Genomic DNA, 27,520 nt, shown 5'->3' with positions numbered 1-27,520 from the left:
ACCGTGTCACATCACATACGCAGTTTTTCTCTGTGCCAAACTCCCAGGGTGGCACTGTAATGAAAAATGCCTGTTTATCTTTCATTACGTCAAACGAGGGATTAAAAGAAAAGAAAAATACGGGGTGGGTGGGGGATGGAGCGGAGGAGAGGGGGTGGAGGTGAGGTCAAAGCACAGGGACGTCAGTTAGACAAGGAAAGCAGAGGTTTTTATAAAAAATAAGACATTTCCTTTAATCACATCTGTAACATCACGGCTGTATCCTGGTATCATGTTGAATATATTTGATGATGCAGTATACACTTTAATGTGGACATTAAATCGATTAATTGGCATTTATATACTAATACATGAAACATAAAACTGCATTGTTTTCTACAAAGACATAGTAAAAGGGCACAAATGGCATAGCAGCAAAAAAAGAGTGTAGTTTCATTTTCTATACATGAGCTACAGTATTACAATGTATTGGCAGAGAAGAGATTTGTTGCAAGGTACAGCAATACAAATGAAGTAACAAATACGTTTCTAGAGTATGTACTACGTCATACACATTGTCATGGCAGGATATTAGAGATTATAAAAGTTATATAGTTAGTAGGGGTATCTATAGGCCACTAAGACACCGGAGGCTAGAACAGGGCTAACAGTACGATTTAGACTGTGCAGGTACAAAGCACAATGATGTTTAATGCTCACACAGGATCAGGACATCTGATATTAATATTAATATTTCCAGGTGTTACAGCTTAAAGAATTGTGATGCTGAAATAACATTTGCAAGTACATGCAATAACTGTAGTTGCTTTTACTGTTCAGAATTAGTGCTTTGAAATAAGAAAATTTGGTCACAAGAAGTAACATTTGGAGCCTGAGTGGCACCCAAAAAGTTATCTCAGCACCACAACTCCCTTAGGTGGAATGATGTTGATTTTTCACACGTCTGCATGAGTGGAGTCCATTTGCTCCTTCAGCTCTGCCCTCAACATATGTATTTATGTTTGCTTGTTATCACCACTGGACTAATCTACAGTATATGTAATCTGTACTGAGGTCCCTGAAATCTTAGGTTTCCCAAAACATTTGACTTCTTGTTCACAAGATACATTTTGTTCCCTATTATTAATACATGAAGACTGAAAAAGAAATATCGGCTCTTGCAAATAAAAAATTAATGAGCAGACATAGCTGCAGATGAGTTTAGAGGAATAGTTTGAAACAGTGCTTCCCAACTTTTTCTAAACTGGATATGGACTACATTCAGTTTAGCATTTAAACTCATGACGAGAATCTCCAGTTTCACCACATCACAAAGGTGTTCTATTAGACTTAGATCTGGTGACTGTAGAGGCCATTTGAATACAGTGAATTCATTGTCCTGTTTAAAAAAAGCAATTTGAGATGGTTTGGACTTTGCATTATCCCGTGGAAGCAGCCATCAGAAGATGGGTACAATGTAGTCATAAAGGGATGGACATGATAGGCAAAAATACTCAGGTAGGCTGTAGCATTTAAATGATGCTTAGCTAAGGGGCCCAAAGAGTGTCAAGAAAACATCCCCCATGTTTTCATGCAGTTTAAATGAGAAATTCTGTCCCTACCAACGTGGCAGCAGAAGTCAAGACTCATTAGACGAGGCAACATTTTTCCAATCTTCTATTATCCAATCTTGGGTGAGCCTGTGCAAGTTGTAGCCTTAGTTTCCTGTTTTTAGCTGACAGGAGTGACACCAGGGTTGGTCTTCTGTTGCTTAGATGCTCTTCTGCATTAAACCAGCCTGTTTGGCACCAACAACCCTGCCACATTCAAAGTCACTTAAATCACCTTTCCGCCCCATTCTGATGCTCACTTTGACCCTAAACAGGTTGTTTTGACCATGTCTATGTGCCTAAATGTACTGAGTTTCTGCCATGTGATTGGCCACTTAGATATTTGGATTACCGAGCAGTTGAACAGGTTTACCTAACATAGTGGTTGGTGAGTGTATTTAGCTAGCCATTTCATTTGTAATGTTTGTTATCAATTTCAGCTGTGCTGTCTCTTCCTACTGCTCATCCATTATTTTTAAGTTGACAGTTAACTTCAAACTTGTTCAGGTTCACTCAGCTTTTTAATTAAATTTGAATTGCTGTTAATTGTGTTATTTATTTCCAGAGTAGCTAAACTTATCTATCCACATATTCCTAGACACTGGCTAAGTACCTGGTTGGGAATTATGTAAAAAAATTTGCTTTCTGTCTGCATGTAGATAATAAGATTGATATTTCACCATGTCTGCCCAAGAGCTAAATAAGCAGTTAGACTTTCAGCTAGTAGTTTAGCTTAAAGATTAAAAGTAAACAGATGGCTTTGCTAGGTCCGAAAGTTAAAAAATCTGCCTGTTGTGCAGAACTTTTAAAGCTCGTTATGTATTAAATCTGTCCAAAAAACCATAGTGAGATGCTGCTGCATTGATTTACCTCTGGACGTAAGCGGTTCCCCTCTGTTTCCAGTCTTCATGCTAACACTAGATATGAGAGTAGTATCAAACTTGCCATCCAACTCTAAAGTGTATTTCCCAAAATGTCAAACTATTCCTATAAATTCCAAGATTGTTCAGCAGTAGTTTGAAGCTGCAAAAGCTTTGGGAAACCATTTCCTCTTCCACATTATCACACAGTGTCTGGTCTGTACTCAGAGGACCAGTTCTCCTTTCATGAAAACTCCTATAGGTTCCTCTAAACCAGTGATGATCACTACAGATCTGATGCAACTCCAAGTCTCTACAGCCGAGACAATGCTTATTGCTAAAACTATCATTATCTTACGAAGAGGTCTGAAATATCACAGAGAAAGTAACAATAATGCTCTAATACTTGGTCATTAATATGCTATGATATAGAGGTAGTGATTTAAGCACTGATCGACAGTAATAAACACTGAACGATGAATTTGAGCACGAAAAAGTAATCTCATCTGAGGAGAGTATAAATACAAAGCTTATCACAACAGCCACAGAGGCAAGTTGCGCCAAGGCTGACACATAAATAATTCCCAATCTGGACTGCACGCTGTTTCAGGGTGACTGTTCCTCAACTAGCAGGATTGTACGAATCATGGGGCAGAGTAAAGACATGAATTGAGGAGTTTCAAAGCTACTGTTTCCCATGGTGCTAAGACGTCACAAACTCTCACAAGTTTAACACAACACACAGGCTGTGAATGGGTGTCAAACAGGGTTTTAAACTCCATGACCTGCCACTTTAGGCCATTTGAGCTCAGGCTTTAGCTCGTCACAATGACTGACAAGCTGCTCAAGACCTCATCCTTTCTGAAGCAGCCATGGTTCAAATCCCTGTTCCCACCCAGCAGCAATGAACCAACATGGAGTTAGACCAAGAGATTCAGTCAGAATATAAACAAGTTATGTTCCAGCTGAACAATACTCTTTCCATCCTGGCTCTAACACGCAAAAACAACAGCCGTGTTTTCCTTTCACTGCACTGGGGATGGCTGTTTGCTTGGTTTCTGTGTGTTACTGACAACACTACCCCACTGACTGTTTGAATCGCACATTATGATGTATAGTCTCTGCACCCATCTCTGCCGAGTGAGTTTGTGTGTGTGACTCACACATTTGTGGCCTGTGTGAGTCATCTCTGTTTAAATTCAATACATTTGGGTATTAGCTGGCCACCCAGTGTGACAGATGTGGACGGATTAAAGATGAAAAAAAAAAACTAAACAAAAAACAAAGACAACTTCTGTAATATAGAATATCTTTCAAATCAACTCAACAGAATTATAATAACATATAAAACAGAGGCAAGTAATACAATACTTAGTGAAGACTTTGCAGTAAATTGCAAATAAACAACTGACATATATTTGCACACTTGGTGTGGCACAAACAAAAGCTTATGGCTACCTGCATTCATTTCACATTGCGTGTGTGTGTGTGTGTGTGTGTGTGTGTGTGTGCTGCAGCAATATCTGAGTGTGTGTAGCATCATCTGTGTTCCTCGTTTTATAAGTGTGAATGTTTGTGTGTGTGTGTGTGTGTGTGTGTGTGGTGTGTGTGTGTGTGTGTGTGTGTGTGTGTGTGTGTGCGTGTGCGTGTGTGTACGTGTGTGTATGTGTGTGTGTATGTGTGTGTGAAGTAGTGGACAGCCGCCAGGCCTCATTATTGTCATTCTCCTCACTGCCTAAAAGAGAGGCAAAGAGAGGCGATGCGGCTCTTTTCAATCGAGGAACCGAGGAAAGACCGAGACAAAAGGCCGAAATTAAACAAATGCCGGAAAGCAGCCTGGAGAGCCAGCTTTGAATAAGAGAGAGGGGCTGCACGGTTAACCCATCTGGATCTTTTCAGACCACACAGACCACACAGATATACTCCATCCCAGCATGCAGCTCAACCATAGGTCCATGCACATTAGGGTGCCAGTTTATGTGCATGTCCTATGACATTCTTGTATGTCTGTTGTATGTGTGTATGTGTCCATCAGTAATCTGTTGCTGTTGTTTCCCTAATCCTCTGCAAAATACCAGCCTTGACTTAAACCTGGAATCCGTCTCCATGTGCAGTTTCCTTGAGAGGACACCTGTGTATGACTGCTCCTCTGCATCCACATTGTTCTCATGGAGTATAATCGCGCTCGTTCCCACTGTTCTCTTATGTTTACAAGTTTAATTGCAGGTGGAAGGAACTTCCTGGATTCCAGCCTCCAAAACAACAGGGCAGCATGTTCACCTGCAGGTTTGTGTACACCATGAACAACTTTGTCTGTTTATTCCCGTGCCTCTCAAAGTTGCCACTGCCATCCTCCACTCACTGGTTGTGTTTTGCGACACTGCATGTCAGTACACGCCATGTAAATGTAGACTGATAGAATCTTTCCCACAGAAGCAGGAAAGGCGGAAAGACGTTTGCACACAGCAGATTTATGCAGTGATGATGAACTTGTTGGAGCTCTGCTACAGGTTCTTCTGTGTGCTTTCCCTTGGTTTGAGATGCTGCATGTTCAAGCGTCTGTATGGTCAATTGCACTGATGCTGAGAGTGGGCGAAGAATCGACAGGGATTTGGTGGAGAGATGGAGGTGAAAAGAAAGTGGGTGGACACATCAGGTCCTCATGGCTTCACACCTAGAGCAGTAAACAATAAAAAAAGAGGAAGGTGAAATCTTTCCTGACAAGACTGAGTCTCACATGTGAGCCTGGATATGAAGTGAGCATGTACTTTTTTTTTTTTTTTTAATGTTTTTTGTGATACAAGCCCTTGTCTAAATCAACTTCTTTATCAAATATAGCCATGTTAGGAGCTATATGGGATTAAGTGTCTTGTTCAAAGTTATTTCAACATATGGATGCACTGAAATTCCAGCTACTGTGAGAAAAGCTTTCATACTGCAACAAATGCTAATTCTTTATTCCTAAATCATTGCATTTTTGGAGCAATGCATAACCCATCTATCTTCCCCTGTCTGTGTGTATTGTGTCTAAATTGCAGTGTTATATGATAAAGAAAAAAATTATATATATATATATATATATATATATATATATATATATATATATATATATATATATATATATATATATATATATAAATAAATTTGTTTCCATGGGGACTGACTTGCAGCGGCGAGGGTTGAGCTTCCGGCCTTTTCGGCTGCAGGTTTCTGCCGCAATGGTGCAACGACACTGACATGAAATTGCATCCAAGGCCCACTTCCTCCCTCGGCACGGGCGACAACGGGTTGTAGGAGAGGGGGAGGGAGAGGGAGAGTGAGAAGGGGAAGGAGAAGGGGATGGGGTGGAAGTGGTAGAGGGAGAGGGAGAGGGAGAGGAAGAGGAAAAGATACTGGTGGGAGGCAGTGATGGTGGAGGAGGAGACGATGTGGTAGAAGGAGCTGGAGGAGCATGGGTTCTGGATGGAAGAGGGATTTAGGAAAAGTGTGGTTAGATGCTGAATTTATTAATGAACTTTTTAAGAAAAGCCAGTGAATACAGACTTAACTGACACATGGCAGACTATAATGTTTTTCATGTTCCCCAACATTTGCTCATTAGCACTAAACAGCAAAGAAATGTTTTTAGTTTTGTTCAGACTTGCTCATTAAAAGGTTGGAATAATTAAAAATGTCCCAAATAGCAGTTTTGGATGATACACTACAGACATTTAGCAAGTTTAAATACCATAAAAAGTCCCTGTCATTGTGCAAACAATAAAGGATCAAACAACATCCTCTGAAGGACATAAACGTGTGTACAAAATTTCATGACAAAGATATTTCAGTCCAGGCCAAAACTGTCCAGACTGAAATATTTCAGGCTTGTTTGAACGTGCAAACTGCCAGTCTGAAACAAAAACCCACACAATGGAGTGTGTGGGAGGCGTGTGACTAATGTGGGATAAAGTTTCCTAAGCTGCTGACAAACTTTCTCCTCTTTCTCATCATCTGCCCATTTTTTTTTTTTTTCGTATACGAGGGCTTTAGTTAACTCCTCTAGACACTCTGAGCTTTCCCTCTCTGAGGTCTTACTCTGAGAAACTTGCTTGCATCACTTGGTCCATTAACCGGCACTGCTTCTGCCTCTGTCTTCCCGGGAGGCTGGCGGCCTTAATGAAGTTACTTAATGAGGCAGAGAGGGCTCGTCTTTGTTCCCGTCCCGGTGACCACGCCTGCCTCTGGCATGGACAGAGGAGGTAGCATTTGGGAGCAAATTACACAGATTTCACCCCTGCCAGAGTTTGAATAAAGCCTGTTTTGAGTGATGGATGGGTGCGGAGAGACATCACACCAAAGCCGAGCCACCTCTGGCCCCTAGAGGCCGGAAATGACTGACAGCAAAGTGAAGGGGAAGCAGATGAAAAAGAGTGGAGAGGAAAACATTACCAACTCTTTTATGCTTCATTCAAAGAAATCATGCTGCTTGTGGCTCCATATCTTAGAGAAAAAATTATATAATATAGTGTGTCACACTAATAATGACAGTAGATGTTGACTACTGACTTGAATACTGTGATTATGGAGTTCACCTGTGTACGTGGGAGACCTTGACTTTTGTGGCTGTAAAACAAATTGTCCTTCAGCTATAATGTAGATCAGATAACCCAGTTTTCCTCTAATCCAAACATTCGCACTGATTCTGAGAGTATCCAGAAAACACTGACAAAGAGAAGCAATGCACATTTAAGCCTCACACTTTAACAAACATTAGTAAACTACAGCAAAGACAGTTTAAAAAAAGTAAGCACTTCATATTAAACATACGCAGCTCTGGTGGCTCCAGATGTCTTCTGGTGGGACTTCCTCCCCCTCTCCTTTTTCTTGCCTTTTCTTGCTGGCTTCAGATATGGCCTGGGTACACCAAACAGACAAAATGTCACACAGTTGGTCAGGAGTTAATGTCAAACTAATTGTTTTCAGTTTTGAAATCTTTTGGAAGAACAAGCTCTAAAATAAGTAATCCTGTAACTACTGAGTGAACATATTGGATGTGTCCTTAAATGAACTGTATGCCCCTGTTTCATAACTTTTTAAAATGTGAATCTGTTCTTTGTCTTACTTTTTGGGATATAATAACATGATTTTACAATTTGTCAAATTTTTATGTCACCAAAGCTGCTGGTTTAGCTTAAATTTTACATACTAATAATTTTTTACATAAAACTTATATTGGGAAAAATATTTGTGGTATTATCTTTTTAATTTCCCATATTATGCAGTAACCTGTATTCTGTTCAGGCAATTAATATTATTTTCATATTCTCATTACACTGTCATGTTTCAGGAAAGAGGGGTAATGCAAGTGAAAGTAATTAACACAGGTGAGATAATTAGATACAAAAGAAGTAAAAAATAATACAAGACACAAAAGAGAGCATGATATTAGAGGCTGGGGACCAAGCACCAACAGAAAGATAAGGCAGAAGGAGGAATAAACAGGGAAATATTATGGAACCTAGAGCTACTGCTAAAAATAATCAAGACATGTACCAAAGCCCAAGAACATCAACCTGAAACTCACCCCAAGGATAAAAAAACCCTCCATGATATCATAATTACTCAATGTCACAAAAAAATTATGAAATTGAAAACAGAACCAAAGCTCCAAAACTCATGAACATAAAAAAAAAAAAAATAAGAAAACAATGACATAAATGTAACCTGTTACCTGCATTTCCAGCTCCATATTTTTATTCTCGCACTCTACTAAAACGGCTTTGATTCATAACTCAAAATAATCCTTATTTACAACTGGGCCTTGGTGAAGCCAAGCCAAACAAGATATTTTAGCTCCTCTCCTTTAAGGTCAACTTTCCTCTGATTGGCTGCCCCTCACAAACAGAAGGTTTGAACATCAGGTGGGTGGAGCTTCTGTGCCCACAGCCAGAGCTGTGTGCATAAGATCACCAAATTAGAGATGTCTCCTCTCTATGACATCATACAGATCCAACACTAAAAAAAAGATCTCTTGCACATGTAATATCAGCTGCAGTTTAACATCAGTGGCCACGTCAATGCATTTCAAGGACCTAGAGGTGGTGAATAATTATTTAAATTGACTCCAGTATTGGGAAATTCAGAGAAACTTTACAACTTTTCTTCTACTCAGCTATAATTCAGAATTATTTTACTATGCCGCTAAATATGTGAAAACCTGAGATTTAACTCTTTTTTCAGAACCTCTGCTGAGCATAAAGGCTATAATTTGATATACTGTTATTAGCCACTAAGGAGGTTTTTTTTTTCTTTGTTTATTATTCATATACTTCTGAACAGATTTACCAAAAATTAGCGGGGCTTAGCCCACCTAAGTAGTGATTAATTTCTGGAGTCAATCCCTACTTGGAAAGAGATTTCTAATATCGTAAACCCTCACAAACACAAGGTTTGAACAGTGGGTAGGTGGAGCACAACACATCAAACACCTGAATGCACAACACATCAAACCTTAAAGCTGATGGGCTACAGCAGCAGAAGACCACACTGGGTGCCAGTTCTGTTAGCTAAGAACAGGAAATTGAGGCTATAATTCACACAGGCTAAACATAATTAGACAAGAGAGGATTGGAAAAACATTGCCTGGCCTCAATTTCTGCTGCCACATTCACACGGTAGGTTCAGGTCTGAATGGACCACTTCAATAATCAACGATTACTATCACATTTCAACTAATTAGTACAGACTCTCAGGGAAGGGTGAGAAACTGTAACTGTTAGGAGAATAATCAGCTTTTTGACTTGAGTGTCCAGCAGTCACTGAGTTAAATCTATTCCACTTTATTGTGGGGTGGTGGCTGTAATAAAGTGCATCTACAACTCTGTAGAGTTTTTCAATTTCTTTCAGTCCCATCTGTTGTATTAAACCATATCCAATTATGGGCACCAAACCATGTTTACCAGCTTAGCCCTGACATTATTAACAGACTGTGTTGCTGCTGTTGCTGCTGTTGTTTTTGGAACTCTAATTTACTATTAGAGATACGTGACTCTCCTCTTTCTGTCTGTGAGAGCACATGGCAGGGGAGATAAAAATCATCACTATGGTGACAACAGGATGCCAGCCATCCCAGGGGATGCTGGGAGAGAGTCACACAGATGCTAACTCTGAGGCTCACACACACATTCAACATCACATAAAAGCATTCATGTGTATAAACACAAAGCACAGAACATATAAAATGTCAGAAAACCACACAGCCCCAAACAGGTACATAACCTGCAACTTTAAAGTTTTAGAAAACTGCACGCGCGCGCGCGCGCACACACACACACATACACACATACATTGGAATGCTTTATTTATGTCCACATCCTAACAGGAAGCAGGCGGACATAAACATTAAAGATGCAATTATATGACTGTGTGGTTGGACCTGCACACAAACAAGCAGAAGAGATCCAACAGAAGTGCTCCTTTCACAGTGTCCAGCTGTCAGTCGCAGCTGACACGCTCCCTACGTGCTGGACAGAAAAGCGTCTTTATTTTTATCAGGCACTGAAAGAGCTAGAGTCAGACATTTTCTCCAATCAACAAGCAGAAACATCATATGTTTCAGTGGATCATTATTGCACTAAATTGTTGTAGCTCGCTAAAGCCATGGCCACACTATAACACATTTTCGTGTGTTTAAGTGTCCATAATACTCTCACTGATTTTAGAAAGTCTGAAAGAGACACTGACAAAGATGCTGTCGGGGTTTGAAAGCTCAGCTTAGTAGTCTGCATGGGCAGAAAAGCAGACTTTTCAAAATAATGACACGCACATTCACTGCGTGACGGGGTGTTGTTAGTCACCACTTGTCCTTCCCAACCCTGTCCCATAACCCTGTTCTGTACGAAAAGAAGGACACAGCTTGGATAATAAATTACAAACCCATATCATGTAATCACAGTGTCCCTGGATTGACTCCCCTTGTACGATATGTCCTGCCTGGTGCATTAAAGGCACCTTACAGCAGGCGAAAATCATTGCATTAACAGAACTCTGTGGAACAAAGTCAGTGCACCCACATGCACACACAGAAGACATGTCCCATCCAAGGTGTCACAACATTTCACTGAACTACAGCTGCTGATAATTAGTGATGATATGCAGCAACGTGCCAACACATGTAAGGCAGGACTGATTCAGCTCCATCCATCCATTCATCTGTTTTCCTAACTGCTTGTCTAGCATCCCAGCTGTCATTGGGTGAAAGGCGGGGTGCACCCTGGACACGTCTGCAGTCTGTCACAGAGATGCTTAGATAGACAGACAACTATGTACATCTACACCAGTTTAGAATAATTAATTAATGTAACAAGCATATCTTTGGACTGTGGGATGAAGCCCCTGCAGGCTCAGGGAGAACATCCACACAGAAAGTCCACAGCAGGCCCTTATCTCTCTGAGATGACATCGCTTACCACTGCACCACCATGACTCTAAGCATGTGGTGACTGCCCACACAAAAAAGAAAGTCACACAGTTTTAATATAATATTTATATGAACTGCATTTTTTTTCTATTTTTGACCTTCAAAATCACTGTTAAAGACTTATTTACCCTATACAAATATATTATTTTTCTGATAAGTTTTCTTATGCATTTGCATTTTCATCTTACTTTGATTTTATTCTTTTACCTTTCAGATTTTTTATTTATTTATTATTTACTTTTCATTACAATAAAAAGCTAAATATTAAATAGCTGGTTTGCTCTGTATTATATTCTCAATGTTGCATTTATATACAAATGGTTTCTACAATTATTTTTAAAGTTTAAATTTTTAAATATTTTTTATTGCATGTATTATGTTTTTTGTTTGTTTGTGTTTTGTTTTTAAGTATTTTGAAATGCTGTACAGTTAACTTTATTATCATTTACTGCTGAAGTGTATGTTGTGTGACTGATCACAGACATTTCACAATCAAATGAAAGACCAGTGAAATGTTGAATAAAAAACAGACACAAATCACACCTAGCTCTTCTGAGCTAGCTAGTTATCCACCAAACTTTCACTTCTGAACCATTTTCATTCAATTTGAGCAATGACAGTGTTCCATTTAGACAGCTTTAAGACCACTATGGAAAATAGCTCAGAGGGTAAACACAAGTTAATGGTTGAAATTTGGTTAGATTCCAGTCTTTGTGACAGCACAAAAAAAATGACTTCATCTTTGACTGTTCAACCAAATTTAGACATAAAACTAAATCTTTTTTATGATCATGCTCAACTGTATTTATCCCAGAAAACATGGATGTCTGATACTTAGTGGGATGCAAACGGGCCTTCTTGACCTACATGCCTGTGGATACAGCTGTGAAGCGAGGCCCAAAAATCCAGAGTTAATGAGTTAATGTACCCTGGTCAGGGTGCTTCCAGCACCTATAAGTGTGAGTGACTATGTCAGCGCTCTTAAACTGGATTAACCCAGTGCGAATCTCATGTGATGTGCTTTTGAATTCTTGAGCCACATGTTCATTCGTCACCATTTATAACTGTTGCTTTAAAAGCAAATACTGGTGTTTCAAGGACATTAATGAGGTGAATATGATTTGATGCTTTATACAGTTTTGCAGCACATAAAAGTTTTTAAATGACAAAATGGTGGAAATTAATAATTAATTAAAGCCTGCTGGCATCATATGAAAAGATGGGGTTTGATAATGTTATAAGAGAAGATGGAGCAGAAGAGCTCATAACAGCAGCTCACAAACACATCAGGAAGAATAAAACATAATACAGAAATACAGAGATACATTAGAAGGGCTTTACTGTACCTTGTTGTAGGTGTTGGCTGGAGGTGTTCCTTTAACCTGCACACAGATTTAAAAAATAGTGGGTGTCATGTATAAAAGATCAGTGAACAAGAGCTACAGTATGCACCTGAACCTCAGATCACAGGGAGTATTTTATTACCTGCACTCACACTGGCTGTGCTCGATGAAGGGCAGCTCAGTGAGATCGTGCTTCATGAAAGACATCCTCATCAGCTGCACACAGGTCAGAGGAAAATAACTCAATATTTATCATCTGAGTAGAAAGAGATTTCTTGTATACTTGTGTGTGTGTGTGTGTGTGTGTGTGTGTGTATACCTCCATGGTAACTGTGTTTGTGAGCGTGGGCACACACTCCAAGGCCTCATCGGCACAGCAGCCGCTGCATCGCCTCACCGACACGCAAGATGGGATGAAGAGGTGATGGGTTTCATCCGGAAACTCCCGCCAAACCTCCACCAGAGTGTCCCGAGGCTCACAGCCGCTCCGTGAGTACACCTCCAACCACCGTCGCACTTGTGGAGAGACAAGAACAAACAATATGTTTTCATTTTTTTCACTCTTTCACCTCCATGAAGCGAGAGTTTGTGTAAAAACATGGAGCGTACCTTCTCGACCTTCCCTGGATTTGGGGGAGTCAGCTGGCCGCCAGTGAGCGAGCTGGAGAGAGAAAGCAATAAATTAATTCATTCAGAGGGAATTCACTTTAGCGCTACAATGAGTGGTTTCATTTCAGGTTCAAATAAAATAGAAAAACAGTGAAATGATACTAAATTCATTCCTTGGGATATGGTTGGTAAGTCATCATCAAAGAAAATTTTTCTATAACTAAAACATCCTCTTATATCCTCCAATCTATAAAACGAATGAGAGTTATATATAATTATATGAACCTAAAAAGAAAACAAGTTTAAGAATTGCTTAAGTTCATGTTTTATCTATTACATCAGATTTAATGCAAAGTTTATCTCACAAATGTGTGCAACAAGATAAACATCATATATTAGCTGTTACTGATCAGCTAAGCAGCATGTATTTGACCAGCTATTATCTGCAACCTTCTGTTTGGCACTGCTGTAAAAGGCTGCTGGTGCAGCTCAACAGATCAAAGTATTTCCCGTTAATGAACACCACAGTATTTCACACCTGGCATTTGAGTGTGATAAGCTCAATAAACCGTGGCGGTAAACAGCAGGAAGAAAGCACAACCGCTGAACTTTGATACAGAGGGCGAACTTTGAAGGAGAATATGAGCTGTGCCGTAGTGTGACAGCTCAGTCAAACAGGCCTCGCTTTTCTGTATCGTGAGGTTTTTTTTGGTGTATTTGACTGAAAATGTTGATGTTTATGATCAAATTTCAAGCACATTTTCATGTGGATGATGGAGAGAGCTGCTAGAATTTTTAAGGCTTACAGTACACCTGCTACCATTGGCCTTAAAATTTGATTACCGATTTGGAAGCATTTTCTCATTGTAAGACACCTGTTGGTCTAAATATCAAGAAAATATTTAGTTTTCCTTTCTCGATTCTCTTCATATTCCTTCATGATGCCCATTTCTGGACACATAGTAGCAACATATCTTGAAGGACACTCATGGAGTCTGTTCTCCACCAAACCCAATGCCCTATTTTGCTCTTCCCCTTGCCATGCCCTCCCATTCCAGGCTTTGTGTAATTTTGCTTGGTTGGTTTTGGCTTATCTTTCACATTATCATCTAGATTGACAGCTTAAGAAATGTCACATATTATTAAATATTAAACCAGTGCTTCTCAACCTGTTTGGCATAAATAAATAAGTGTCTTACTGTGGTTCTGCAGATGTTCATGGCTTTTGATCAGTTCTACCTGAACTCACTCAAATAACTGATTGAAGACCAAAGCGATAAAATATTTATGCTTTTCGAGACCTCTCAGACTAATCTCATGAATATCTGAAGGGGCCCGATGCTGATTGGGAACTAAAGGACTGAGCGGCTTCAACACAAAAATGGTGCTCACACATTTGTCCATACTGGTAAGCTGACAAGGACACTCATAGAGCCTGTGCTCCACCAAACCCAATGGCCTATTTTGCAGTTTTAAAGAAAGTGTTTCAAGAAGCACAAATTTATAAATTTATAAGCACAAATTTCATAAGTTCTTGCTTTTGCCCATATCCGGTCTGTTGGGTTTTACGTGATTGTTGTTTCATTATCTTGCTGACAGACTAATCAGATCTTATCTGTCACCTTAACAAGGAAGAAATATATCAAGTACTTTTAATGAAATACTTTTATTATATTGTAAAGGAAACATTTTTTGAGCCTGTCATAAACACGCATAAACAGAACTTGAATTTTATGGGACTCTGTTTGTACCAAGGTCACTTGAAAGGGAATGTAGACTTTGCCCAGTTACCCCCTTTAACTGATCCACCCCCTTATATACACACAGGTTTGGCCCACATTGATTGAACAGTGTTGATTTATGCTGAGGCCATTTTGTAACTGCTATGATCTGAAGTAAATGTGTCTTCTCTGTATCATTCTTAGAGACAAGTCTAAGATTAACTCCCTTTGGCAGCCATATCTGCACAGAGCTCCCACACACACAAACACACACACACCGGGACAGACTCCTGAGTGCCAGCCCAAAGCCATATGCACTGGCATTGGTGTCTGCCTAACATATCTAACTCCCTGAGCACACTGTGTACATGGGCCATGTGTGTGTATGTGTGTGAAAAAGACCCTGCCCTTGAGCTAACCACCACATCTCCCACACTAAGCTTCATCACCACAGGAGGAGCAGAATGACCCCTTTTTTAAATAAGCTGTCAGGGAGGCAGACAGCATGAAGGCGGAGAGCCTTGGGTGTGAGATGGGCTGCGAGCAGGTGAAGAGGCTCTCTGAGTGCACACGGATGTCCGCCATGTAGTGTCTAGGATGATGAATGGCTAAAACATACAGTATAGAGCAGCACTGCAGACTCAGGGTTGGATCCACTTTAGAGCACTGCCTGTTCCTGATACGCGTTTCCAGACATAAATAAAAAAAAAAAAACAGCACAAGCAGATTCCTGCTATATGTGTATGTGGAAAAATGAGCCCATATGTCACATTGAAGGACACGCCAGTGCAATCAGTGAGAATTTTTTTAATGAATGATTTTCATACTAACTCCCTGTAACAGCTGGGATAGGCTGCAGCCCCCTCACGAACCTCACTCTTATAACTTCAGGCTATAAGATATTGATAACTTTTGAGCTCCCAGACAGAAAAAACCAAAAAAAAAACCCAAAAAAGCAAAAAAAACAAAACAAACTTCTCTATGTTTTCTTTAAATAGTGCTTGGGAAGACATCTGAAATGAACTGGCATGTCCATGACTTATAAGAATACTTTGACATTTAGAGAAATTTGTAAGATCATGACTTTGGCACTGTATGCCAACACATTAGATTTAACAGTTAAGATGTCATTACAGTGCAAACTGTCATCTTTAAGTCAAGACGTTGAACAAAAATATTGTATGAAACATTTATAAGCAGTTCCCTGTTTTTGGTGCTCTTTATGACTAGTTTATGTATCTTCTTTTTTCTTTTTCTTTCTGCCTTTAGTTTTGTCTTCAGCAAGTAAAATATATGTTCAGTCAGGGTCAGATCTGTTGATGTGTTTGACTCAGCTACTGCAGAATATTCTACTTTTTTACCTTCAAAAACCCCTGGGCTGCTTTTGTAGTGTATTTTGGGTCATTTTCCATGCTCACAATTGGAGCAGACAGTATTTCCCTAAACATTTCATAATTCATTCAGCTGCTTCTGTTTACTGTCATATCATCAGTAAAAACCAGTGACCCACTACCACTGAAAGCAATGCATGTTCATGCCATCTCACTGCCTCCACTGTGTTTGACAGATGCTACATGCTTCAGACTATGAGCCCTTCCAAACCTTCCTCACATGTGCTATTGTAGAGCTGGCCTGCCTTTGCTAGACTTTTGTTTGGCAAAGTCTAATCTGGCCTTTCTGTTCCTGAGACTTAGAAATGGTTTGTGTTGAACCCTCTTTATTTCCTCTTGTGAAGTCTTAAGTAAACTTGGGTAATGACATGCCACCCCCCCCTGCACCTTTCTAGATGATCTTAAGGCATTTCCTTTATAATGGAAAGGATCCTGCAATCATCCAACACTGCCGTCTTCTGTGGATACCCAGGCTTTTGTGTTTGTGTGTGTCTGTGTCTGTGTTTCCGAGCTCACAAGTTTCTCCTTTTTTACTCTCAGAATGAACCAAACTGTTGATTTGGCCACTCTGGATTTTCTCATCTCTCTCTATTGGAACTGTTTTGTTATTGCAGCCTAAGGATGGCCTTGGCTTGCTTGCATTAAGATCTCTTTTGACTACATGTTGTAGGTTTACATAAACACTTTCCAAATGCAAATACCACATGATAACAAATAAAATAACAAAAAGTAGGTCAGTATTCATATATATGGATGTAACTGCATGAGTTGGATGAGAACATTGCTCCCAGCCAAAATGGTGTATAATTTATTTCTATAGATCAAAAAGAGGTCAGATGTGTTAATTGGGGATGTGTAGTAGTATTGGTAGGCAGATTTACTCTTCATGTTAACCTAATCAGCTCTGAGAAATATACATTTCAAAAAATGACACTACTCCTTTAATAATAATGAGCTCATAAATTGATTTTTTGGTGCACATGGCCTCCATCTTTTCTCCTCTAAAAACAAAAGGTTTCATTTGATGAATGACTCTATCAGACAAAGCAAATGCATAGAGGAGGATTTTCCATAATCTGGCAACTCAGTAATTTTCGTTGTGAATGACTTATAATTGATCGACCTAGCTTTAACAGGCCAAAGTGTACATAACAACCAATAAACTCCAGAAAGCATGCCTTATATAAAGTATTACTGAATAATGATGGTGCGAAAGGAAGCAATGAACCCGAATGTCACAATAAAGTAATTACTGAGAGCCACAGTTAATCCTGTTTTTGTTGTGTTTTTCTGTCACAGGACCTGAAGTGACAGGTGTCATTGACCCAGAGGATAACTTCCACAAGGCTGCAACTTCCTAGAAAACCAAATTCATACCAAAAAGGACTTTAGCCTGACTTTATGCAAATAGAGTCAGGAAAATAGGTTTCTTATATCTAAATATTACATATATTTTGCGGATCAAATGATCCATACATACAGATATACATACCTTGGCATGAGAAGTCGGCATTCTGGTGAGCAGCAGGAATTGAAACATTCCTAGAATAACTTGAAGCATAATCCCCATTGTGCAGGAGTCGAGGGGGCACGCAAAAAATATTATTTGGACCAATCCAAAAAAAGAAGGTGGCTTGTCCTCCTTGCGTCGCCTCTGTGTCCGATTAAAGGCGCAGATATCCCGCTTTCACTCTCCAGTCTCCCTTCCTTGAAAGGACTCCCAGGGTGCCATCATCTGGGTCGTAAAAATAACTTTATTGTGTCGCATTTTAGCTCAAATGATTCAGGACTCAGTTCTCTATATAAACTCTATGATAGTTAAATCCTCTATTAGTGAGACTCAGATGTCTAAATTGACCCTCTCAGCACAAACTCTGCCTTTGTTATAATATTAAATGTGGCACCAAAGAACCCAAATCATGATTTTTTTTTTTTTTTTTTTCCAGAAACTTGAATGAACTTTCAAGTGATGTTGCCCTTTATTTATTATGAGCACCGTCCGTCTTTTGGTCCGGATCCCATGAAACCGGTCTGGGGGGTCCGGGGTGGCGTGACTGGAGGATCACACAGGCTACAGATTCCCGCTTAAACGTGGTCCGATCATAAATCCTGTGTATCTGAAGAAAGAAATCGCATCATCCAGCTACAGGACGTTAATCCGGAAAACATCCGACGCCCTGGCCCGACGTACAGAGGGTCTGTGCCGCATATTCCTCTCCCCGGCTCGGTCACAGTCTCACCACACCGTCGCTCGCACTGAAAATGTGACGTTTCCCCTCCAGGCGCATCTTTCCGTTTTTTTCCCACTCCCCTTATAAATAATCCTAGAATAACATCCTTGGGTATTATGGCAGACAGCGCAGCTACAGCAGAGCCAGTAGAGCAGTCAGCAAGGAGACACAGGCAGGTCTGGAAAGGTAGACGTCTTCATTTGTTGCTGTGATCGGTTTCCTCGTTTGTTTTGCCCTTGAGACGCACGCAGCGTAACCATTGCGCTGCCAACTTTTTCCAGACGGGATAGGCGCACTGCATGCAGGTGGAGTGCCTCTATTGGTCCCACAGCAGGGGGTCAGCGGGCCTCCAGGGGCCCCTTGCAAGTGGGGAGCATGACTGAGGACACCAGGGTCATGTCACTGGTGTATTTATTTTAAAGGTCTGGCAGGTTTTGGTTGCCTGGGGGGCATATTTTGGTATTTACATGTGAATATGGAGCCTAAACAATAAGGGGATTAAATTTTTTAGAAAGTGGTGACTGTTGTGTGCATCAGTCGAGACGTTTTTTTTTTTTTAAAGAGGGCCAGATGTTCACTGGGTTTCTTACTTATCCAAGAGAAAAACTGTGACTTGGTTATTGGCTGGACAAAGCAGCGAACATAAAGACACCATCTTAAAACTGTGATGGGGATAACAAGGAGCCGATAAATATATAAGAGACATGCAGCCCTACATAAATATACTCAAAGGGGATTACTTTTTTGTCAAATAAGAAGCGACCAGAATGTGATTCCTGGCAGTGTTCTTGTGTTGCAATGCAACACATATTGACAGTGAAGAGCTGATGATTAATAAATATTTCCTTCAGTTTAAACTTGGAAATTATTTACAAGAAATTCCTCAACAAGCCAACATGACCAAACACTGTAATGCACAGTGACCCTGCGTGTAAACACATACTGACACGTCGCGGTAGGAATGCAGCTCAGGTGTTACTAATAACACTGATGAATGATTTGCTCTGTTCTCTTCAGATGTTCCACTGAGTCATGACAGTAAAGCAGCTAAATGAAAGTCAGCCTTTATTCATTTTATTATTTACATATTTTCTGTCCACCCACTGTGAAAAAAAGACAAGATATTTTCAAATAAATAGACCCTAAAACAAAGTGTCAATATAACTGATATACTGTGGTATATTTACTGTGCTGGGCAAAAGTTTCAAGCCATGTCTTATTTTTTTATATTTTGCTTGGAAAATGGGAAATAGGTGCAGTGATTTATTGAAACATCTGCAAACATACATGGAAATACAGTTTATAAGGCAATTCTAACAAGCCTGAAAGTCAATATTTGGTATGACCACCTTTATTCATCAACACAGTCTGAACTCTCTGAGGCAGATTTCTTGTAATTTCTTTAAACAGTTTTCAGGAATAGTTCTCCAGGCTTCTTGAAGGACATTCAAAGCTCCTCTTTGGATGTTGGCTGCATTTTGTTCTGTCCAGATGATTGCACACAATAATGTTGTGGTCCGGGCTCTGGGGAGGCCAATCCATGACTGATAATGTTCCATTGTGAGTTTTTCTATCCAGATATGCTTTTATTGCATTGTGTTTGGGAACATTGTCATGCTGAAAAATGAAACTGCTGCCAATCCAGATGGTATTGTACAGTGGATTAAAATCTGCTGGTACTTTTGTGCATTCATAATCCCATCAATTTTGACAAGATCCCAGTTGCTGAAATGCAGCTCCAAACCATGACAGTGTCCCACAGATGGTTGTAGACACTCACTCCTTTCCTCTCTCTCCTGACCTCTTGAATACATATTGACAATGATTTCAAATTTGAATTCATCACTCCATAAGGCCTGTTGCCACTGATTTTCAGTTTTGTTCTGTTCTTTATAATTTGGCACACCTCAGCCTTACCCTTTCTTAAGAGTGGGTTCTTTTCTGATGAGGCTTCAGTGGATGGATCCACTGAAGGGCCAGATGCATCATATATTTGCTGAATTTATTTCCTGTTTCTTAAGGACACAACTGTCAACTACTGTTCATCTGCTGTAGATAGTTCTCTAGTCCTGACACTTCTTTTGTCCTCCACTTGTCCAGTTTCCTCAACATTTTTAAATGGTAAATGGACTTGTTCTTATGTAGTGCTTTTCTACTCTAATTGTGTACTCAAAGCACATTCACCCATTCATACAAGTACTTTCATAACTAAGCTAAGTGCTTATTATTTAACATTTACACTCTGACATTTGCATTAGAGACCAGCTTGGGGTTCAGTATCTTGCCCAAGGATACTTTGGCATGCAGCCGGGAATTGAACCACCAACCTGCTCTACCAACCGAGCCACAGCCACATCAAAAATTTTAAGGACACACTACACACCATATTGAAATACGCCAAGTTTTGGGCAAACAGCTCTTTGTGAATCATCTTGTTGGTGTAAAAATACTGTTTTATTTTTCATAAATGGAATTAAATAAATGTGAACAAAATGTGTGTTTTTGCCACAGGTTACTGGTAACAAACTGCCTAAAGATACAATTTTAAATCAGTTATTTGCTAAGTGGTCTGTTATAGGTAGACACAACACTGATTCATCCCTTGAGTTAGATGATCTTTTGGTGCTTGATTGAGTCATAGGTCAGTGTAAAGTGGCTTAACAAATAAACAGAAAAACATTCACCTGAAACTGGTCAGGTACAATGACGAGACTGAAAATACATTACATTAAAAATGACATAAATTTAAAGAAAATCTGACTTTGTGGAAGGAAAATATTAAGAAATGAGGAGCACTCAAGACTTTTGCACAGAACTAGAGTTATGATTCCAGGAGGTGGATCATTGTGGTTTGGAGTCTTTTAAAGATCCTTTTTACTGCCCAGGGAAGAAAACAGTAACGTTTCTCACACACACACACCCCTCCCCCTCCAAGTAATCAATTAAAAATAATCTCCAGTGAGCACGTCACACTTTTATTTCAGAACATGATTTGACACAGTTTCTCTCTGCAGCTCATTGAACTAAAGATAAAAGTCAATTAAGCTGCATTTGGGGGCTGGTTTTCCTATGTAGCAGCTAACCCTCCCATAAGACTCATCTCCTATCAGTATGTGTGTGTGTAGGCGCGTCGGCACGAGAATCTCAGTCATTATGGCGTGTTTGGGTTATGACAACGTACTCACGCCACATGAGGGTGAGGGTGTCTGAGAGCTATGCGGGGACACAGTATGTTATCTCCTGCTGATGTCTCAGGGCAGGGGCCACTGGTGACAAGAAAACAGAGAAGGAAAAGGGGCGATATCCTTTCTTAAAAACAAAATTCATCCTGGAGCTCTTCATCTTTATACAGTCACCCCATTACTTAGAAACAACAACAAAGCAAAAAAAAACCCCAAGCCTTGGTTTCATAACGGATGTCTTTCCTGGATGATGTTGGGAAATTTTTCGCACAGCTGTCATGTGAAAGCAAACATGCAAATAAACTGCGTTGCTGTGTCTGCAAAGTTAGTTTTGAACTAAAAATGCATGATTCACTTTCACTGACGTGATGGAAAATAAAGATCTGAGTTCTGAAGCAGGGAAGATAAATTATCATCCACTTACATCATTACAGATTTTTCTCTGCTGCTGCTCATAAAAAGGTAACTGGAAACAAACATGACTAAGGTAATAAGGAAGAAATCACATAACAAGGAGTATGTAGAACCAAAGTGAAAGTGAGAGAAAGGAAACAGGAAGCGATGTTTGATGAGACATTTTAATGCTTTCTCTCCGATGTCCCCTGAAGGATTTGATAAGGCAGAAAAAAAAAACATAAAACAATATGATGTCTAAAGGCTGACAGGCAAAATGGTAAATGTTGGTTATGGAGGATGAAACAACCATCAGCGATTAAACTTTCTGTGTCTGAGCTTTCCTTTAAATTTATTTTCTTAACATTATTACAATAATTTACAATAAATAACTTACTCATTGGCACTTTTTTTAGATCATTCAGAGTTTTTGTTTCAAACAAATTGATATTTGTTGGCAGGAAATACAGAGGGTCCAAAAATTAAATACTATGACTATATATCAGGCGTGAACCACTATAACCAACAAAGATTCCACACTTTGTGCGTTCAGACATTTTTTAACAAAAAGAATCACTGGTGTGAATAAGAGTCTCTCCCTTCATGACTTAATCAGCTGTCATGTTGCATTATTCACTGTTACATGCGAGTTCCAGATGCTGCACAGCTGTAACAGAAATGAAGCTGAGCACAATAAACACCAAACAGCATGTTCCTGTGAGTCTGTTTGGGGCAGTTTGATTGAGCTCATTATGGCTCCTGTGGACAAACCATTAACAGGTTTGGGATTGGGACCGCTTACAGGTTTGCACCTGGACCCGTCTGATGGTCACATCGCTATAAACAGAGTAGTCCCATAAAATATAAAAAGCTTAGTCTGGTCAGGATATATGACCAGATGAAATCCCCCTGAATCACATCATCTCTCTGCAGATTTCAGCCTCACATCTGAGGGCAGAAACAGGTGTGGAAATATGTTTAAAAAGGTTTTTAAAACTAACACCACAACTAGCTCAGTCCACCTGCCGGCAGTTTAAGCTCCACCATCACTGAGGACAGTTAGAGACTCTGCTACTTGTCGTCTCCAACATCGCTGCGTTTGTATTTCTCCTTAAACTCCGTGTGCTTCTGCCGCAGGATTTCCATCTGTTTCTTAAAACCGTTGATCCTGAAAAACCGCACATGTAATGCCGTCAGAAAACCACACACCATCAGAGAGGAGAAAAAAAAAAAAAAGGAATTTGAAGGAGCTCCTGCACTCACCTCGCCCTTTCTTTGGCTTTATTGTAAATTTCCGTGATGACTCGGTCTTTCTCATCCATGAAGTTACTGTGAACTTCTTCCAGTTTCCTGAAAGCATTGGAGGGAGAGAGAAAATTCTCTTTTAGAGAGCTTAACCTAAAAACTCGGTGCTCTGCAGGCACTCTGTATGCTCGGCATTATTTATGGGTTTGTACAGCTGTTAGAGCAGCTCCTCACATTACAAAGAAGTGAATCTCAACAAACACAAGTGGCACCTGGTCAGTGTGTGAAAGCAAACTCAAGGCCACAAGTTGTGAGCTTGTGCCAACACACGTGGCACTGAGACACGTATGCAACATTCCTCATTCATCTGGATGTGAATGAACACCAAATAAAAGGACACAGCGTGAATGGACTGAAGGACAGGATGGGAGCAAGAGGAAGTTTACCAAATACACACTTTCTTTCTAATATTTACACTTCACATTCTGAATCATTTGTTTTAAATCAGCTTGTCTGACATTACAAAGTACTGAACGCTCCGTAGTTCACATGTGTGAAGCTTTTACTTGAAGAGGACAGCGTGGGCTCCTATGCTGAGCATCATAGCGATGACACAGTAAACCACTAGGCGGAAGTTTCTCTTCCTCTTCTTCTGCTGCTCCTCGGCTTTCGTCTCCGGAGACTGACGAAACTGCTCCCAGTAACGGATGTTCTCGTAGGTGTCCGCACTGATGGGAAAGGCATCAAAGATTGATTGTGATTAGTGACATTAGAAACAGCCCTTGGGGTAATACAAATCACGACTGTAATCAGATTTCAGTTTTGTTGTATTAGTTAAGGTTCCTTGTTTGTTTTGCAGTTACATGAAAGCGAACTTTATTGTCATCTCAGACAACAACTATATATCCATCAATCCATTTTCTTCCGCTTATCCAAGCGGCCTGTCTCAGCTGTCATAGGGCGAGAGGCAGGGTACGCCCCGGAGAGGTCAAAGTCCATCACAGAGACAGACAACCACTCACATTTACAGCTACAGTCAATTTAGAGTCACTAATTAACGTAACCCCACTACCTGCACTGGACTGTGGAAAGAAGCTGGAGTACCCGGAGAGAACCCATGCAGACACGGAGAAAACCTGCAAACTCTACACAGAAAGGCCCGATTTAAACACTGCTGTGTTCAAATGCTGTAAGGCAACAGTGCTAACACCACAACACCCTACAAGTATATGAACAGGTATATGAATACAGATAGACAAAATTGCAAAGCTCAGGGTCTATGGCATACACATACTGCAAATATGAAATTAAACTATATAGTTAATCTGTAATATACACTCCTCAAAAAAATTAAAGGAACACTTTAAAAACACATCAGATCTCAATGAAAAAAAAAAACATGCTGAAATTAACTGGTGATTCTAAATTGCCCATAGGTGTGAATGTGAGGTTGAATGGCTGTCTGTCTCTCTGTATTAGCTCAGCAACAGGCTGGCGGAACTGTCCAGGGTGAACCCAGCCTCTCGCCCTATGGCAGTTGGGATAAATGTGTAAGGGATGAATCAATGGACCCTGAAAGATTTCTTAATTATGATGCTATAGGTTCAGGCTGCTAGGTTACTTCCCATGATGCCCTCTGGATGTGTATATATTTTGCTATTGTATATTCTGTTTTGTCCTTGTCTCTCTGTGCTCTTCTCTCACCCTCTTCTGGTGGCAATAGATGGCTGCCCCTCCCTGAGCCCAGTTCTGCTGGAGTACTCCTCCACTTTCACTAAGTGCTGCGCATACAGTATTATTTGATCACTGGGGTTCTCTCTCTAATACTACAGGAGCTTTACCTTACAATACTAGTGATTTAAGATGACTTTTGCTCTGGCCTGGCAGTATATATAAAAATTTGAACTTTTCAGACATTACCGAGCAATACTGTATGTGAGAACATCAATGATGGTATCAGCTGCATCTGAGATTAAACAGTTTTTACCCTGCATGGTCTGTGTGATGTCCTATTGAGCCCATTGCACACATCTGATGCTGTTTTACTGTGACACATGTTAGCAGCTATACTCTCAACACTGGGTTTTATGTGTGAAATTTGCTGCTTTTAAAGAGGAATTTCTGCTTATGTAAACCTAATAAGTAAGCGCACACTAACAGATGTGGGTGAATCCTCACCTGGCTCTGTAGCTAGAGGTAGTTCTGAAAGTCTGGCCCCCTCCGTATGGCCGTTGGATTTTGAAGTCATATTCCTTCCTGCTCAGCTCTTTGCTCAGCACCCTGTAGGCATCGTTCAGCTGCACAAACTGGCTGTGTAGCGCCGGGTTTGATGGGTCGCTGTCTGGGTGCAGCTGCACAATAAATGGGACACAGTCCCCATGAAGCCAACAATGTCAGAAGAAAGGATCTGGTGTAGGTCAAGTATACATCCATTAACAAAGAAAAATGTTCCTACTTTTTATGACAAATAGATGTTTGGTTTGCCCTTAGAGCTAAGCTACTTTCTTACCCCTTAATGAGGCCAGAGCCACAAGGTAAACACACATGTCCATCTTTATTTAAACTGGGAGCCACAACATGAAAACAAACAGTGAGGAAGCCCACGGTGGGAACAGTTAGCAAGTACTGTGCTGTGAGAGGCTGCCCTCATGTGGCCAGATATTTTATTTAAATCCAAATGGGGACGATACCTTCTTGGATTTGTCAAAAAATGCATTTTTTATTTCCTCCAACGTGGCATCAGATTTGACTCCCAGGAGGTCGTAGTAGGTCGCAGCTTTTCTGCGGTGAGAAAGCAAAGAACTCAAAACCAAGCAGGCACTCAGACCTGTTTGAATACAGAGCACACAAACACAGTCACCAAGCTGCTCTCAGCAACTCTAGTTAAAATTTAACATACACATTTACTTCATCTACCTTTGCGTATAGCTCTGGGAGAACAGCCGGAGCCCACTCTTGCAGCACCAAAAACAACTCTGACACAGGCGCAGCTGAGCCTCCAACTGCATGATGGGAAAGTTCTGTGGTTCCACACAGAGGACAGGTGTATTAATGCAAAACGCCAAACCAAAACATTAAGTACTAAGTGAGAAGGTTAAACAGACAAAATTTAAGTAATAAATGTATATTTAACAGACGTTAGTTTAGTTAGATTTCTTCTTTGTTATGGTGTCAGGTTTAGTTTTAGTTAACTATAATTTTTAAACTGTGTTTTCTCAGATTTTACCTTTCACTGTCTTCCCACTGAAAATGTTGACGTCAGCATCTATCCCCTCACCTAAGGTCCTCACGTGACTGAGGACCAAAACAAAGGACGAGATGAAGGGTATGTTTGCAGGCACCTTTCACAATCAGCTGAAACATTAAGCACATAATGTTTTTCTCTGTTTTCCACTCACGGTAACTACGCTCATTACTTAGACCAGCTGCTACGGTGACAGCTGAGTTTACACACCAGTGATTCCGTGTAATAATCATATCAGTGAAGCAGAAAAGCGGACAAATCCCAAATCATGAGTTTCAGCAGGAACACTTCCACTATCAGAGGCGTGCTAATGCTAGCCGGCGGTAGCTCAAAACTCTCCACACTGCCGGCAGCTTGCTAAAAACTGTTTAACACGAGGCGTTTTATTAAAAAGGACAAAACAAATATCAAACATAATTTCAAACAAGAAGTGTTGTAAAAGTAGGGCTGATTAATGTAGGAGAGGCAACATACCAGTGGAGCACAGTTTCATAATATCGCAGAATCGTGTCAAGCCAGCGTCAATTAAAGCGGAAGTCTACTAAATGAGAGCGTGGACCTTCAAAATAGATTATTATTTATTTTCAATATTAAAAGCATTTCGGTGACCAGAGGAAGGCTATTGTGGTGAAATGAAACCAAAAAAGATAAATGAAAATTAAAACATTTAGTTAACATAAATACAAATTAGACTTATAATAAAACCAAAACAGACAGGAAATTGCTGCATTTTTAGTCTTCTTCAGCATAACCAGCCTTAGGAGCCATTTGTGCACCTGTTTATTGAGACTAGGGTAACCAGGATCCCCCCCCCCCCCCCCCCCCCAAAAAAAAAAATAAAAAATAAAATAAATAAATGTGGAGCAAAGAGTATGTTTGTGTGGGACAGCTTAAATACTACCAGGTAGAAATTCTGATACCCAAAATTTAGGGAAATTAACATGAACAAATGATGCATTACAGGTTTGGCAATAAAAAATCTTATAGTCATAAAATGGAATGTCTTCTTCTTTCAGCTGCTTCCTTTTAGAGGTTGCCACTATGGATTATCTGCCTCCACCTCACTCTATCCCCAGCATCCTCCTCTGTCACACTAGCCCTCTGGATCTTTCATCCATCTTTCATTTTTCCAGGACCTTCACTGTATCAGGCAATGTGTTGCCCAGTGAGGAAGTTATTTTTGATTATGACCGGAAGTTGGGGGTGATTGGAGGGAGCTTGATACGTGTAGGCAAACACCGTGTTTTCTGGGAT

At 40.2% G+C, this 27,520-nt stretch overlaps 2 protein-coding genes across 2 annotated transcripts; both read right to left on the bottom strand.

Moving 5' to 3' along the window:
* Window positions 1-157: 157 nt before the first annotated feature.
* On the bottom strand, window positions 158-18,375 carry vegfba (vascular endothelial growth factor Ba). The gene is made up of 8 exons (XM_030739326.1): window positions 17,464-18,375; window positions 12,860-12,911; window positions 12,570-12,766; window positions 12,393-12,466; window positions 12,254-12,289; window positions 7,256-7,342; window positions 5,614-5,907; window positions 158-5,123 (listed from the first exon to the last, which is right to left on the bottom strand). Exons 1-8 carry the CDS (start codon window positions 17,539-17,541, stop codon window positions 5,102-5,104), a joined length of 840 nt encoding a protein of 279 aa, XP_030595186.1. The 5' UTR covers window positions 17,542-18,375; the 3' UTR covers window positions 158-5,101.
* Window positions 18,376-21,960: 3,585 nt separating this feature from the next.
* Window positions 21,961-26,803, bottom strand: dnajc4 (DnaJ (Hsp40) homolog, subfamily C, member 4). Its single transcript, XM_030739244.1, has 8 exons — window positions 26,741-26,803; window positions 26,249-26,316; window positions 25,939-26,042; window positions 25,713-25,803; window positions 25,201-25,373; window positions 23,589-23,750; window positions 23,041-23,127; window positions 21,961-22,945 (listed from the first exon to the last, which is right to left on the bottom strand). The coding sequence occupies exons 3-8, from the start codon at window positions 26,028-26,030 to the stop codon at window positions 22,849-22,851; spliced, it is 702 nt and encodes a 233-aa protein (XP_030595104.1). The 5' UTR covers window positions 26,031-26,042; window positions 26,249-26,316; window positions 26,741-26,803; the 3' UTR covers window positions 21,961-22,848.
* Window positions 26,804-27,520: the final 717 nt, after the last annotated feature.

This window comes from Archocentrus centrarchus, chromosome 10 (genome assembly GCF_007364275.1).
Source record: "Archocentrus centrarchus isolate MPI-CPG fArcCen1 chromosome 10, fArcCen1, whole genome shotgun sequence".
Taxonomy (NCBI): domain Eukaryota; kingdom Metazoa; phylum Chordata; class Actinopteri; order Cichliformes; family Cichlidae; genus Archocentrus; species Archocentrus centrarchus.
The sequence above is the reverse complement of the archived record's forward strand: the minus strand, read 5'-3'. Positions and strand labels throughout refer to the sequence as shown.

Coding starts and splice junctions, on each gene's coding strand:
- dnajc4 (XM_030739244.1), bottom strand. CDS start 26,030: ATGCAGTTGGAGGCTCAGCTGCGCCTGTGTCAGAGTTGTTTTTGGTGC. Junction 25,804..25,938: donor TCCCAGAGCTATACGCAAAG/GTAGATGAAGTA, acceptor TTCTCACCGCAG/AAAAGCTGCGACCTACTACG. Junction 23,128..23,588: donor GCCCACGCTGTCCTCTTCAA/GTAAAAGCTTCA, acceptor CAATGCTTTCAG/GAAACTGGAAGAAGTTCACA.
- vegfba (XM_030739326.1), bottom strand. CDS start 17,541: ATGGGGATTATGCTTCAAGTTATTCTAGGAATGTTTCAATTCCTGCTG. Junction 5,908..7,255: donor TCTGGAGCCACCAGAGCTGC/GTATGTTTAATA, acceptor TCTTCCATCCAG/AACCCATGCTCCTCCAGCTC. Junction 5,124..5,613: donor CTCAACCCTCGCCGCTGCAA/GTCAGTCCCCAT, acceptor TTACTGCTCTAG/GTGTGAAGCCATGAGGACCT.